The sequence below is a fragment of the Eucyclogobius newberryi genome, unplaced genomic scaffold, assembly GCF_026437365.1.
Source record: "Eucyclogobius newberryi isolate DKJ021-1_F unplaced genomic scaffold, fEucNew1.0.hap1 SCAF_20, whole genome shotgun sequence".
NCBI classification, from domain to species: domain Eukaryota; kingdom Metazoa; phylum Chordata; class Actinopteri; order Gobiiformes; family Gobiidae; genus Eucyclogobius; species Eucyclogobius newberryi.
In genome coordinates, this window is record NW_027315835.1 from 3,109,927 (window position 1) to 3,125,601 (window position 15,675).

Sequence of the window (15,675 nt, forward strand, 5' to 3'; positions counted from 1 at the left end):
TGGCACTGCATTTTTTTTCCTCCGAGAGCCATTTTTACTCCCAAAGTTACTTTTCTTATCAAATATCCAATCGGTTTTAGCGTTAAGCCATTATTTTGAGTCCTATTGCTTTTGCCGCCGCGCTCCGACTCCTTTGACCCCGGCGTCGCCTTTTCCACTTCTACTTTGGCTTTTCTATTTCGGCGTCGTCCACTGTTTCACCTTGTACAGTGCGTGTGCGGACGGAGGGAGGGGCCGGCTCGCTGCCCGTGATTGGTTCATGACCCAGACGCGACAATGTTGTTGCCCGGGCGAAAGAGTCGAGGCGGCCGTGATCCTTCTGCCTTTTCCAATGAAACTTAGATTTCCTCTGAGAACAATGGACGAGGCCCCGGGATGGACAGTATGACTTATTTAGGGCGGGATAAATCACATGGCCTAAGGCGGGGCTTCTGCTGCCAGTGTGGACGCTTCGCTGTGGCTTTGTGTCTGCCAATAACCGTTATTTTTCAACGTCAATGAAGCAATTTGATGACGACGTGACTCTGCATTTCGCGCGCACAAACCTCGCTACCGGCGCTAGCTAGGTGCTATAATTGGCGTTGCCGGCAGGATTCACGCAGCTCAAGGAAGTTGGAATTTTGTTCGCGGAATGCAAGTTTTTAAAAAGTGAATATGCGTCGGCTTTTAATCCAAGTAGTTTCTTTAGTTCTGGTGAAGGGCTGGATACACCATCTGTCTGAGGGGCTGAGCTAACGACTCAAACGAACACATCCTATGATTACATCTATTATTAGTGAGGCTGCGTGATCTTGGGAAGAAAATCCTGCTGTGATTGTTGGTATTGCCATTGTAATTAGATTTGCAACGTGTGTTTAAAAAGACTTTCTTCATCTTTCGAGTTCATCTTTAAACACGTCGCGGAGCTTTAACGTTTAAATACAAACTGACGAAGTAAAACGCGATCACCATGGATTTCAGAGCATGTTTGCAGAGGTCTGTAAACATGTTCAAAATCGTGCCAACTCAAATACTTTATGTCCATTTAACAGCCCCTTACTGTAAATAAGAGTGTGTCATTTGTCTATTTGTATTGATATTTATACTATATTTAAATATATTCATACGGATTTAAGTAGTGGAGTTATTATTCCTCATCCGTGTTTCTGTGGGACAAACAAAGGTTTTCTTCTTCTCTTATCTTAAATGTGATAATAATAATGTGAATAAAAATGTGTTTGTGTTTTTATGCAAAAAGCCACAAACTGAAGTGAAGTCATCGTCTTATTTCTGAATGTCTTATTAAGAAAAGATGAGATCACGTTGTTTTATTTCGAATTTACAAAAATAATACTATACATACTTAAAAAACATGTATTCTCACTGTGAACTGGGTTGCCTCTCCACAGACTCGACCTGTAATTGGGCCTGACCGTGTCACCTGGAGATGGACACAGTTTAAAGGACACATTGTGATTTTTTCCCAACTACTTGATATTAAAATATAACATACGTAGCTCATCCTTTTACATGTTGTTCACTGTAAACTGCATTATTGATCTAAAACCACTGTACAATCGGTAAGCCCCGCCCACCTCTTTGTTTCACCGTAACAAGCAGCAGATCGTCGTCAAGTGGCTGTGTGACGTATTAAAACCCCACATGCATCGCTCTGAAATGTTCAAACAAACGCAAGTGAGCGTAGGGTAGGTGGGCGGAGCTAGGGGATAGGTGAAAACAGACATTTTCAGAGCCTCAGACAACACTCAAAAGATGCGTGACTCAATCAAAATGCAACCTTGAGTGAACTAGTGACGAGGAAACGCTGTCGTAACGAGGTTTAAAGCTCGCCACAGTTGATTTAGCGTACTACGTCCCCTTTAATGCCTTTTAATGTAAATTCACATTCTCCATGGAGACCTGCAGGTGTCAGAAAAGTGACGTAGTGCTCCTTTATCCTCCTGCACGCACCGTTCAAACCCTTTCACACACCGACCAGGCTCATCTTGAATCGTGTTTGTTGTGAACTGTGGGTTTTAACAGTTTCATACGGACCACGTTTGAAATTGAATTAGACCCTTTTTTACTTGATAATTTCCTTTTTTATGGCTCGAATAAAGATAGCAGCAATCATTTCTGTTTATTTACACGCCGTCCTCGCCAGCAGAAATCACACGGGAGCGAAGTCGTTTGAATAAGCCTTAAGAGTATCTGTGGAATACACCGAGCTTTCCTTATGTTTCCCTTTGACTGTTTTAGTTTTTTTGTTTAAACTGACTCCCTTCGTCTGACCTTCACCTTTCAGATACCAGGACATGAGGAGGCAGATCGGCTTCGAGATCCGCGACATGTGGTACAATCTAGGTAAGTCGATAAAATTATAGTCAAGATCGTGAACTTTAACCTTTTTTTACGTTCGGCTCGTTCCGCACATTAAACCCGCTCGTTCTTCCCACATGTATTTACTGCCTCCATTCCAGTGACGCTCGGTGTTCTCGCAGTCATCACCTCCTCGTTTTCCCCCCTCGCCGCTCAGAATAGCGGCTATACATCTGTTAATTGGTTTTATGGCGCGTGAAAGTGCTTTGGTAAAGTGAGAATTGGGACGTTTCCTCGCTCTAAACTCGGGCTGATCCTTCAATTACACACTCAAACACCATTAACTCAAAGCGCAGTTTGATTAGCTTATGGCTATATTTACCTGAGCTAATCGTCACTTGCTGATTTATTTATTGTAGAGGCGCGCTCGGTGGTAAAGATGTGGATTTTCCGTCGTTTGAAGGACAATATTTCAGCGTGTGGAGTTTCTGCAGCTGTTTTATCCACTGCAAATGTGTTTTATTTCATGTACACGATAAAAAACAATGGAGAGCTCGACCATGAACACGTCTTAAACACCTGTCACTTTAACTACCGTGTTTTCAGGATCATAAAATGCAAAATAGAGAAGAAAAAATAGCACGTATATAAGTCGCACTGGAGTATAAGTCTAACGCTAACACCTTCAGCTACATGAGGCACAGACAGAACTGTGGTAAGTGTCTGGTATGTTAACGTAACATATGAACAGTTCTTCAGATAACTATAGCATAAAGAACATGCTAACAGATAACTATAGCATAAAGAACATGCTAACAAGTTTAGCAAAGCATCAGTTTTACCCCAAATCACTAAATCCATTGAATTCTTCTTCCTCTGTGTCACTTCTGAACAACTCCACAAACTCCAGAGGAAGAGGAAGTGCAGATCCTTCTACTGTGTCGCTTCTAAACACAGTAATTACCCATAATGCAGCTAGAACTCTATAATTCTAATGAGACAAAATGCTGAATATAGTCCACACTAGATCTCTAAATAACAAAGGTTCCTACTACGTGGCATTGAAATAAATAATCACACAAAGAGTATATTTGGGGTGCTTTTGTTCGTTTTGCTTCTATAGATCTGTCTTTTCCACCCCTGCAGGGCCACATAAGATCAAGTTCATCCCGGAGATGGTGGGTCCGATCCTGGAGATGACTCTGGTGCCTGAGATCGAGCTGAGAAAAGCCACCATCCCCATCTTCTTCGACATGATGCAGTGCGAGTCCCACTCCACCTGCAGCTTCCACCACGTACGTCCCGACATGAGAGCAAACGGAAAGCAAACATGTCCTTTCATTAAAAAAATCGGGGTGCGCTGCGGTTAGAGCGGTTAGAGCTCCAAATAAGGAGATCGTGGGTTCGTTTCCCGGGCCTTCATCACAGGATCTCTGTGGGAGGGGTTTGCGTGCCCCCCCTAACACGGTAACCCCCCCGTGTTACCGTGGTGTACGATATAAGATTTAGGAGATTTTTCAAAAAGGATTATTATTTATGTATTTTTATTATTATTACGTATAGATTTTGTATTATTTTTTTATTATTATGATCATATATTTATTATAACTCACACCCATTTATTTCATCTTTGATTGTTTTAAATTATTTTTTTGTTATTATTTTTTTTTTTATCATTATTGTTATTATTATTATACTTTTTTCCCCCTTTTTATTTAAATTATAAGTCGCACTACCAGCCGATATATGTGGGTGGAGTCTGCGCTCCCTCCCCCCGTGTTACCGTGGTATAAGATATAAGATTTAGGAGATTTTTCAAAAAGGATTATTATTTATGTATAGATTTTGGATAATGTTTTTATTATTATGATTATATATTTAAATATTTATTATAACTCACACCCATTTCGTTCATCTTAGATTTTTTAAATTATTGTTTTATTATTTTTTAATCATTATTATTATTATTATTATTATACATTTTCAATTTTTTTATTATAAGTCGCACTACCAGCCGGTCGGAGACCAAATAAGGAGATCATGGGTTCGATTCCCGGGCCTGCATCACACCATCTCTGTGGGAGGAGTCTGCGCGCCCCCCCCCCGTGTTACCGTGGTACCCCAGCCTCCTCCCGCCGTCCGATCCGATTTTGTATGATTTTAAACGGTTTCAAATGACTCCCACACTCCCGCGGCGGCGTTCACTGCGGCTTTATTTCGCGGCTTCCGCTCGGCTTCGGCGCTCGGACCAAACGCTGTAAACTGGCGACTGGATAAGAGCTCATTTCACTCTCATTCATTTTGATTATTATTTGTATTATTATTGCTACATTTTTGTTCCGATTTAGCACATTGAAGGGAGAAATAACAGCAATCTGAATATTAAACCAATATTATTTTGAATTTCCAATACACTGACTTCATAATTATTTTGCTAATTTTACCCCTTTTTGCTCCGTAACTATAATTTCCAAACACGCGCATAAATGAATATGGGCGACCTGCAAACGGCCCACGACATCGCCGAGCCGGCTGCGCCCAACCCGATTAGCTCAAGTGGAAAGGGGCTTCGTTTTGCTCGGTAACGAGGCGTAACATTCACTTCTGCCGAGCGCGGCTGTGGATAATCGCAGCAAAAACAAAAAGGAGGACAAAAAATGACAACTCTGCCGACAGCGATGGAAGTTTATCATTTTGACTCTGTTTTGTGGCGAAAATACATTTATGAGCAGAGTACGATAACTAGTGCGGTAAGAAGAATAAAAAATACACAAAACACTACAAATAATAATGGCATGTAGAAATTAAAAGTACACGTTGTAACTTTTCACTTTGCCAATGTATATTTCACAGTATGTAATTCTGCATTTTTCCCCCCAATTAGGCCGCTGTTATTTTATTACTTGGTTTACGGATTTTTCAATGAAATATATTGAACAGGCGGGCGAAATATAAATATAATTTCCCCAAAAGATTTCTTCCGGGTTTTCCTAAAATGCACCACGGGAGGAGAGGGGGGGACGCGGCGCGCAGGAGAGTGTAACAGTAGATTTAGCGTGTTTGCATTGGTAGAACAGACGCTTCTAAGTGTGCAGCCTTTGTCACTGCAAAACGCACTGGAGAATATGTGGTAAACGGGTTTAAAATGTGTATTTGCGATATATAGGCGCGCAGCAGACAAGGAAACGGGCGCGCGCGCGCTCTCGCCAGGACCGCGCAGGGTCGGAGCAGTCTCCCGCAGGATTTTGACAAAAAATTGCTTCACGCGCTCTTATCTTTTGACTTAATAAATTTTTTTATATTCCTTTTAATGCTATTTTGTGTTGTCGGCGGTACTTTATAAAAAATATATATAATTTTAATTTATTTTATTTATATTGTAGAAATCAATAATCTAAGTGCGGCGGATCCGTAAACCAAGTAATAAAATAACTACGGCCTTATAGCTGTTTTGTTTTGTTGTTTGGCTTAAACTGTTGATTATCTAGAGAGACAAGCGCTTTGCTCCACCAGTTACATTGTACTTCTACACAACATACAATTACTCAAGTTAAACGTGTAGAGTTTGTTGTGATTGATTTCCACTTGGCTCCGCGTAGAACCCCAGTCTCGCGCTCGCTGCGGAGCCGGGAGACGAGCGCTGACTCTAACTCGCTCTAACTCGACTAAAAGCACTAATCGCCTCCTCCGTTACCGTGGAACTCCAGCTAATAACGTCAATGCGTCACTTGGGGTTCGGCTTATTACAAGTGAGTGCGGCTGCAGCCTCCTCCTCTTCACTGTGGGCCATCGATTGCTCTCCGTTCTACTCTTTTGTTTTACTGTAAGACGCATCTACTCACTAAAAAACTGAAGTGTTTGTATCGCTTTTCAAACCCACGGCAGGGGATGTTTTGCAATGTACAGATTCAAAAAGGTACTCAAAGCTGAGCAGTTGCTTTTTAAAATGTCGCGCTAAAAAGAAGGATAATTTCTTGTGTTTGGATGCATAAAAGCTGGTGTCCACTGCACATTTCGTTGGTCTTTTATGAGATTTATGTGATTTTCCCCGTGATCTGTGATGCTTCAGCGCAGACGGCCAAAATCAGGCAGTTAAAGCCTTAAAGAGTTAAAAAAGTGCGTACAGTTTAGTCGAATTTCACAAGTTTTGAAACGGACAAAACAGTCTTAACAATATAATCAATTTATACTTTTTCATTGATACAAAAAGGTTTAAGGTTTTGCAAAGGACGTCATGTTATATTATTTATTATTTTGTTATATTATTTTAGTTAACTTATAGTTGTTATAGATATACGTTAATGGCAGTCCTGTTTAAATTTCATATTAAAAACTTCACACATACATTTATACACTTATCTATGTCTTTATACATCATAGTTGGGAGAATTAAATGAATTAAACATATTATGCAAAATTTACTCAATTTACTTGAGTAAAACTACTTTTTTTCAATTTTATTAAGAAAAATTTAAAAAGAAATGAGATTCAAGACAATGGTACGTATCAAAATCTATAGACATCCAACAAAATTATAGAAACAAAAAATTGTAAAATGTATGTAATGAGTCATTTATTTATTTATTTTGTAAAATCTTTCGAATATCCACTTAGATTGTCGGTCCAATTTGTGTCATCGATCTTTTTGGAAAAATCTACATTTAAGAGACGTCTTCCATGTTGTTTTGTAACTAAAAGGTGAACTACAGCGAACAAATGTCAGTTTGCATTTCGAACTTAACTCGAAACATCCAATTATATCGACCGTTCTATTTCCAAAATGCTATATCATTTGTTCACTGTAAAACGACGTCCAGTCCACCAAATATAAACACCCTAAAACTGTAAACTCGAGTACGACACAGGTTCACGGGCCTCGTCTCCCCTCCGACTCGCAACGCGACACCGTCCAGAGCGACGCCGAGAAGCTGCGAATGAGCCGAGAAATCAGGCCGTGCGGATTATTCACGCCCGCTCTGTCTTCTGATTGCAGTTCGAAAACGAGATCATCACCAAGCTGGATCACGAGGTGGAGGGCGGCCGCGGAGACGAGCAGTACAAGGTCCTCTTCCAGAAAATGTAAGACCGCACTCCAAAAAACACTCGAATTCACATCTTTCTCCAGACCTGTGTCATCTACACTCTGTGATATTTGTTCTCGGGATATTTCCGCGAGGTACGAAAATTGAAGGTAGAAAAGCGCCATATGTGTGACAATCTTTACCATTTCCCGTGTCTTCTGCTGTGGCACGCTAGCTTATCCTGACCGCGACTGTCGTTCCAACCGCGGGGCTTTTATTCAAATGTTTCTTTTCGACTGTATATTAGTGCGCAATTAGGACGAGTTTTTTAGGACAAGTTTGACCGACTTTGGACCGAGTGGGACTGTTATTTTGGTTTAGCTTTATATTAGTTTGGTTGATGTCTACTGCACGTCTTTCTTTTGATTTGTACTCCCTGGTCGTTTGGTGTTTTGTTCTTTTTATGTTCTGTTTTATTTGTTTTTTTAGAAAAATGGGGGGGAAATCGCATATTTATTTTAAAAAAAAGGAAAACGGTTGGATTAGGTTTAGGAATAGTTCATTTGTTTTAAAAGAAATAGTGCTTTTAGACGCGCGCTAGTCCCGCCCACATAGAGATCAGCTCCGCCCTCCCTTGAAGCACTGCGGCTCCAGACTTCTTTGTTTTGTACCTATAGAAATGGTTACCGTAGTTATTGTTGTTTAGAGTTACACTTCCTAAGAAAAACGTTAAAAACAGCAGTGCCAGCTGCTCCGCCCGAGGCAGAAAGATCTGGAGACACGGGTCGTTCCGAGTTTAACTTTTAGTCTTTATTTGTCAGGGACCGTCTACGAAATCATTCATCTTCAAGAGAAAAGATGATCTGCACCAGATTTAGCTCCTGCTCTTTTCCACCAGAACAACCGTAATAAAAGCACACGTTTCGTTACAATTACAACACGTTAAAGTCATTATTAACGTTGATTATCTGGGATGTCCTTTTTTCCCCCGTGTTTCGAGTTATGAAGTCGATGTCACTGTCTGATGGTGAAAAAAGAAAAGGCCGATTCCACCTGCTCGTCTTTTCACCTCGAATGTTCCACAGTATGACATTAATCCTGTCACTTTTACCTTTATTCAACAGTTTTATTCAATTATTGCTCAAAACCGCCCTGAAATATATATATATATATATATATATATATATATACACACAGTAGATATGAAAAGTCTGTTAAAATGACAGGTTTTGTGATGTAAACAAAATGAGAGCAAGATAAGTCATTTCAGAAGTTTTTGCACCTTAATGAATAGAATAAACTCTCCCCGCTCGCACACGCTAACACACGCTAACACACGCTAACACACGCGCGGCTAATTTTGGCGATCACACGGCTCGTTGTCTCCGCGGGCTGGGAGCTGCTGGGAGCTGCTGGGAGCTGCTGGGAGCTGCTGGGAGCTGCTGTTTGCCGCGGCGCGGTCGGGGGCTAACTGCGAGCTAATGGGCGAAAGGGGGAACGTCTGCCTCCGATCCGAAAATGTAAACCGGCGATGGGCGGAGCCTGCCTAATTGTGCTCGAGATTTGGCAATTACACGCGGCGAAGAGGATGAAGTACTCAAGGTTTGTACTCGACTGAAAGTGCAGTCACTACAGAATCGTTCTGAAGTTGGCGGAGAAATACTGTAGTAACGAGAATTTTATTGAAAGGAAGATTACACTTGTCAGTTCAACTATTTAAAGTACTAAGAACAATCAGCTACTTTTATTACTCTTACTACTAATGCAGTACTTTATCTTTTCTAATTAAAAAAAATTATAACGTGTCAATGTCTTATCATCTTATGCCATTAAAGTACTTTTACTCAGTGTTTTTTAGGGATTTTGCAATTTAAAATGTCGTATACACATAATAAACATTGCAATTTAACGATTATTCGCGATTATTAACGTCACGACCAAAGCGACAAAATCAACATTTCCGTTCGTTATTAAATTAGCAAATTACTGCTCCTCGTTATGCTTGACCTGCTTCATCAAATTAAACCTTCTGAATGATTCATTTGACATAAACAGCAAGATAAAAAAGCACTTTACATTAATTTTTCGAATAGAAAGGACTTAATTTCGCTTCGTCACATTTATTTTAATTTAACTAAAAAAAGGACCTAATTTATTACAAATTCGTCACTTTTCTATAAATTGAAATTGAAAAAAATAAATTGCTTCTTCAAAAAATGCCACAATTATAATAATTTCTTAGTCTTAACGATTATATTGAGACCTAAATAATCTCAATTATCGATGAACCTAATTATCTTGATGTCCCTAATGTTTATAGAAATTCATAAATATTCCTAAATTGCATTGAAATTGTCTTCCTTTTTTTGGATTTGCCCTAAAAAATGTAACTTGCACTTAAACTGAAGTATACAGCCTTTTTTTTAATCATAAATATAGTTTATAAGTCGATGTCAGTGAGGACTAGTTACAGATACAAATAAATACTTTGACCTTTCACAATTTGAAAATCAGATTTAGATGTAAGATACAAGGCCTGCAACCAGATCTATTGACTATTGATTTTTCTGACTCAATATTCTTGGCGTGTACTTTTGCTTTACACATTTTTCGTAGAGTATGATTAGATTTGAGCTGTAGAAGGTTTAATATGTAACATCAGCCGCTCATTTTAGATATAAACTAAGCATTTCTTTGTTTGATTTAGCTTTTTGTTTATGTTTAATTTATCAAATCAAATCAATTTATTTTTGTAAGGCCCAAAATCACAACAACAGTTGCCTCTGAGGGCCACAGGGAGAAATGAATCAACAATGTCTGTGGTGGCGAGGGACGATGTCCCAGGGTCCTCTGTCCTTAGAATCTCCATTTATGGTGCATTGTGAAAAGTGGTTAGTCAGACGACTCATTGAACTATAATGCAGTCAAGATAAATATATTTAGAATTTTTCAAAAAATTCTAAAACCGTTATCACAGAATAGCAAATTTCACTTCCTGGTTGTAATTGATGACATCACAGTAGGAAATTACCTAGCAAGCACTGGGCAAAAACTCTGCTAATGTGACAATTTTTTATAATTTTACAAATAAAAATATATGACAGTAACTTTATTTTGTTGAGTTCATGTTTAGAGAGTCAAAAAAAAGTTATTTGTGTAAATTCTGCATAAACTTTGACTGGAATGAGTGTCCCTGGTGTGATGTCACTTCCTGTCCCTGGTGTGATGTCACTTCCTGTCATTTTCTATAAATTTTTCAACGTTTTCTCTACAAATACCTGCTCGATTGGTCTAAAACTAACATTTATAAGTACAACAGGCACAAACACACCAAATAAAGTCAAAATTAGAACATTGTAAAAACCTGTCATACGTCACTTTAACCACCCTGACTTCCTATTAGGAGTATTTTCATTTTTTAAGTCCGTTAGACACAATTCGCATCTTCTTTCACGTCACGTCGCAGGGTTCGAGTCGCGACACTACCGGTACATCTCGACCCTTATTACTTTTTGATGCCGACTTTCCCCCCTGTGCCCCGGCAGCCTCCTGGAGCACTGCAGGAAGCACAAGTACCTGTCGAAAACCGGGGAGAACTTTGTGACTCTGGTGGTGCGGCTGCTGGAGCGGCTGCTGGACTACAGGACCATCATGCACGATGAGAACAAGGAGAACCGCATGAGCTGCACCGTCAACGTCCTGGTGAGTTCTGGGGGAAAAAGTTAAGTTAATGTCAATATCTATAATTAAAGTACATTTGAATATCTTTATCACACAATCAGAAATATTATTCACAGTGTTTTCCTCAAATCATTAAGATTTTCTATCTTATTTCATGTTTTCTGTTTAAAAATATGTAACATTGGCTTTCAATTTTCATATACGGAACATAAACAAGACAGAAGGATTAGACCTTTTTTGTGTTAAACTGCAACGATTCAAAGACTAATTCTCAGTCTAAACTTTGCACAATTTTGCAAAAATAATATACAATTATTTTTTATTCTCTGGTCTGGATTTTTTTTCCCGCTGTTATTCTTTTTTCTATTTTTTTTTTTTCTTTAAAAATGTTTTTTCTGACGTTGCTGTTGTTACTGCTATTGTATCTTTATTTACATACAAGTTTTGATTGGTCTGGGTTTTTAGTTTTTTTCTCAATTAAAAAAAAATATAAAAAATAAAACGTTGCACCAAACCACACGTTCTAAACTCTGGTGAGTTTTGAAAAGAAAAAAAAGTCTGCGAAGAAGGACGGGGCCCAAATAAAAGATGACGCTCTGAATTTCGAACATATGCCGCGCCGGGAACAGGTGCAAAGTTTGAGTACCGTATTTTCCGCACTATAAGGCGCACTGGATTATAAGGCGCACTGTCAATGAATGGGTTAGTTTTGTGAGGAAAGGCTGAGAAATCGTCACTTTTCTACAAATTGAATTGAAAAAACTAAGATAATGTCTTCTAAAAACGTCACAATTACCGTAATTTCCGCACTATAGGAGGCACTGGATTATAAGGTGCACTGTCAAATGAATAGTCTATTTTTGATCATTTTTCATATATAAGGCTCACCGGAGTATAAGGCGCATTAAGTGAAACAAAAACTTATACCACACAAAATCGCCTCTGCGTCAGTGCGCACAACCAGAATTAATCCATATATAAGGCGCACTGGAATATAAGGCGCACTGTTGTTTTTTGAGCAAATTAAAGGCTTTTAAGTGCGCCTTATAGTGTGGAAATACAGTAAACGAAAGGATGACGCGTATTCTGTTTTCAGCGCAAAATTAATGAGAATCAGACAAGTGTATCAGCAAAAAACATCGTAATTATCTTAAGCTAGAGAGCATACATGCTAAACAAGTGTATTTTAGGTTAAATTCCCTTTTTTATTAGTGTTTTATGCTTTATTTTTTATTTCTTGGCTTAGATTGTTGTTGTTTTTGACCTTTTCGGATAAAACCCTTGATACATTTTCTTATGTAAAAAACTCTTGATAAATATAATTTCTCTAGTTTCTTGTCATTTTTAACCTGAAATAAGCAGGTTTTCCATCGCAGCTGGGATTGAACCACTAACTTCCCAAACTTACAAACTAAACTACTTTATAATCAAGTTTATCTTATCTTAGTTATGTTATAAATGTGACTTGGCAATTATTGATTAAACACTGGTTGAACGAGGTATTTTTTAAATGAGCCAGTTAAATGATCAAATTATTTTTAACTTGATTTGAATTTTGTGTCTCACGTGGATAAATGACTGTTCTGACATAATTCTACACTAATGGAAGTAGAGTCACAGAAGAAGAAGAAAACACAAAGAAAGTTGCAAATATTTCCTACAATTGTGTCTCCGGCAATAAAAACAAAACCACAGCTATTGTAGAAAATCTGACCCTGCTTCAAATGACCTTAATTTATCATTTGAATATCACTTTTGACTTGATGAAATGTAATTGCTTGCGCGGCGTACAATATTTCACCGCTTTCATAATATTTAGCTCAAAATAAACTCGCAAAAGAGTGACATTTTTACCTCGTTGGCAAATGATTTGGCTCGAAATCAAACGCATATGTACGAGTCAGAAACATGTTGAACCAATTAAAATAATCCAAGTCAATCGAGAAAATCCATCTTAACTTGTCAAAACCTCTGAGTTAATGTTAATATCTATAATTGAAGTTGTTTCTTTTCAGTCACGCAGCCTCAGCACATTTAAATATCTTTATCACACATTCAGAAATATTATTCAGTGTTTTCCTCAAATCAAACGTTTAGGATCTTATTGTGATTCATCTTATCTTATTTCATGTTTTCTTTTTAAAAATATGTCAAATTGGCCTTCAATATTCATATACGGAACATAAACGAGACAGAAGAATTTGACTTTTTTTGTGTTTAACTGCAACAATTAAAAGACTAATTCTCAGTCCAAACTTTGCACAACTTTGCAAAAATAATATACAATCTTTTTTTTTCTTTGGGCTGGATTTTTTTTTTTTTTTTTTTCAATTAAAAAAAAAAAAAAATCTGACCTTGCTGTTGTTACTGTTATTGTATCTTTATTCACACACAAATTTTGATTGGTCTGGGTTTTTAGTTTTTTTCTCAATAAAAAAAATATTTAAACATTTTTAAAAAAAGTGGCACTAAACCACACGTTCTAACCTCTCAATTAGAAAAACCCGAGCAGATTAAGGGTTAAAAATGACATAATCTCCATCTTAAAGGCACATCCCTGTCTTTTCTCCTCGCCGCTCAAACTACCGGCTCATTTTCTGTCCGGTAAAACGTCCATAATGTCAGTTTGACGACCGCAAACGCCCTCGTTCCACTGCGTCGGGACACGCTCTGGTCCGAGCTCACGGCCACTTTTCATCTTCTGAGTGTTTCCGAGGTGCCAGGTCCCTCCCTCACGACGGGCGCGGGAGTGACGCCGGCAGCCCAAATTCCGTCTGAGTCACACTTTTTTCCTGCTCGTTTTTTAAAAAAGAGGATTAATCGCAGACAGCGCGTTGGCAGTTTCACGGGGTTTCTGAAGCCAACAATGTTTACCTTAACTGACTTAACTGAAACTTGTCACTTGTTTTGTGTTCTCTCTTGCAGAACTTTTATAAAGAAATAGACAGAGAAGAGATGTACATCCGGTAAGTCCATGAAATGTTTTTACTTCATTCTGTTTCGCTTGCATTGCTGTGATTTGTCAGGTGAATTCAGTGCTGGCGCGTAGTGTTTAGTTGTATTTGTATTGTGATTTTAATGCATATTTTTCTGTAAAGTACTATTAAACTTCCTTCCTCTTAGCACAGGCTCGCCCAAACTTCGGCCCAGGCGCTAAATGCGGCCCGCAGACCATTTTCTCTTGGTGAAAATGGCCCACATTATTCTGAGTCATCATTATTTTTATTGCGTGTTGAAATCCTCCACGATAATTATCTCAGTAAAGGAGATCGGGTTTGAAACGGACCCGATATTAAGCGACCGAGACACAGTTTAACCTACTTTTTTTGGAACGATATTGAAATCCAGTCCCTGCTTAGTTTATGTTTTAATATGCAGAAAAAATAAGATAAGGTTTAGACACCCAGCTGTCGTGGTCCCGCTGTCCAAAGCCGTAGACGTTTGACCGGAGAAATTGCAAGTAAAAAATGATGTAAAAGCTGCTTAGTTTGTTAAATGTTATGGCACAAGATCATCTGTCAAAAAATAATGTGTGATAATTTCTCTGGTACGTTGCCTATATTGTGTAACTTTATAACTGCATTTTTTTTATTTAAAAGCGCAGTTACTCCCAGCACCGTTTACAGCTCTTACTCTATTATTAGATACAGTAGACAGTATTCTGCGGTCTGATTTTGACCGCATGGGACGAAAACAAAATCATTCACTCGTTTACAAGGAATAAGTGTGTTAAGTACCGTATTTTCCGGACTATAAGTCGCACCAGCCCAAAAAATGCACAATAGAGAAGAAAAAAACATATATAAGTCGCACTGGAGTATAAGTCGCACCAGCCAAAAAATGCATAATAGAGAAGAAAAAAACATATATAAGTCGCACTGGAGTATGAAATGCAGTTGCAAGTGTGAAAATAACAAATAATATCACATATAAGTCGCTCCGGAGTATAAGTATATAAGTATAAATATAAGTATAAGTCGCACTCCGGCCAAAACTATAACTTTTATTCCAGAAAGTACGGTAATTCCCCAGCTTTAGCCAGTGTTTTTATCCGTACCACGTGCATACAACGTGTACACGCAATGTTTTTACATTTCTACAAACTACTCTTGGTTTCAGTACACCAGAAGATTCAGCCCTAGCGCCCTCTACTGACTAAGTTCATGTCGACCACCGTTTCGAGGACGTCCTAGCAGGACGTTTAATCGATTTTAATTCGTACTGCTGGGGGAGGGGAAAAAACCAGGCGAAGGTGTTCAAAGTAGTTAAACAATGCACAATATCTTCTGCCTGTAACGATTGTCCCGTCTGTCCATCATCGAGCTCACAGGCGGGTTTCAAAGACTCCAGATTACCCTCCGCACCCTATTGTATATTACCAAAGTGCCTCTCTGACGTTACCCATAAATCATTGCTCTTTTCCCCTCCTCCAGATACCTGTACAAGCTGTGCGACCTTCACAAAGAGTGCGACAACTACACGGAGGCGGCCTACACGCTCCTGCTGCACGCCAGGCTGCTCAAGGTATGAAAAGGGGACTTGAATCCAATATGTCCCCGTCTGCAAAGCGCCGAGATTAAAGGCGACAAATCGCATCAAAGCCATTGTCCGACGGATATAAAATGACTTTAGGCATCAAACGGTTGTGTGAAGTTTTGGAAATGTTCTTTTTTTT

The 15,675-nt window shown here is 38.8% G+C and overlaps 1 protein-coding gene across 2 annotated transcripts in view; it reads left to right on the forward strand.

Moving 5' to 3' along the window:
• The window catches only part of dock1 (dedicator of cytokinesis 1), a 371,371-nt gene that overhangs the window by 285,252 nt on the left and 70,444 nt on the right, over positions 1–15,675 (forward strand). For both annotated transcript variants that reach the window (XM_072456209.1, XM_072456210.1), the window contains exons 32-37: positions 2,285–2,343; positions 3,445–3,593; positions 7,292–7,377; positions 10,865–11,021; positions 13,926–13,966; positions 15,434–15,524. In XM_072456209.1, coding sequence (XP_072312310.1) covers positions 2,285–2,343; positions 3,445–3,593; positions 7,292–7,377; positions 10,865–11,021; positions 13,926–13,966; positions 15,434–15,524 — 583 coding nt within the window. The remainder of the gene's footprint in view (positions 1–2,284; positions 2,344–3,444; positions 3,594–7,291; positions 7,378–10,864; positions 11,022–13,925; positions 13,967–15,433; positions 15,525–15,675) is intronic.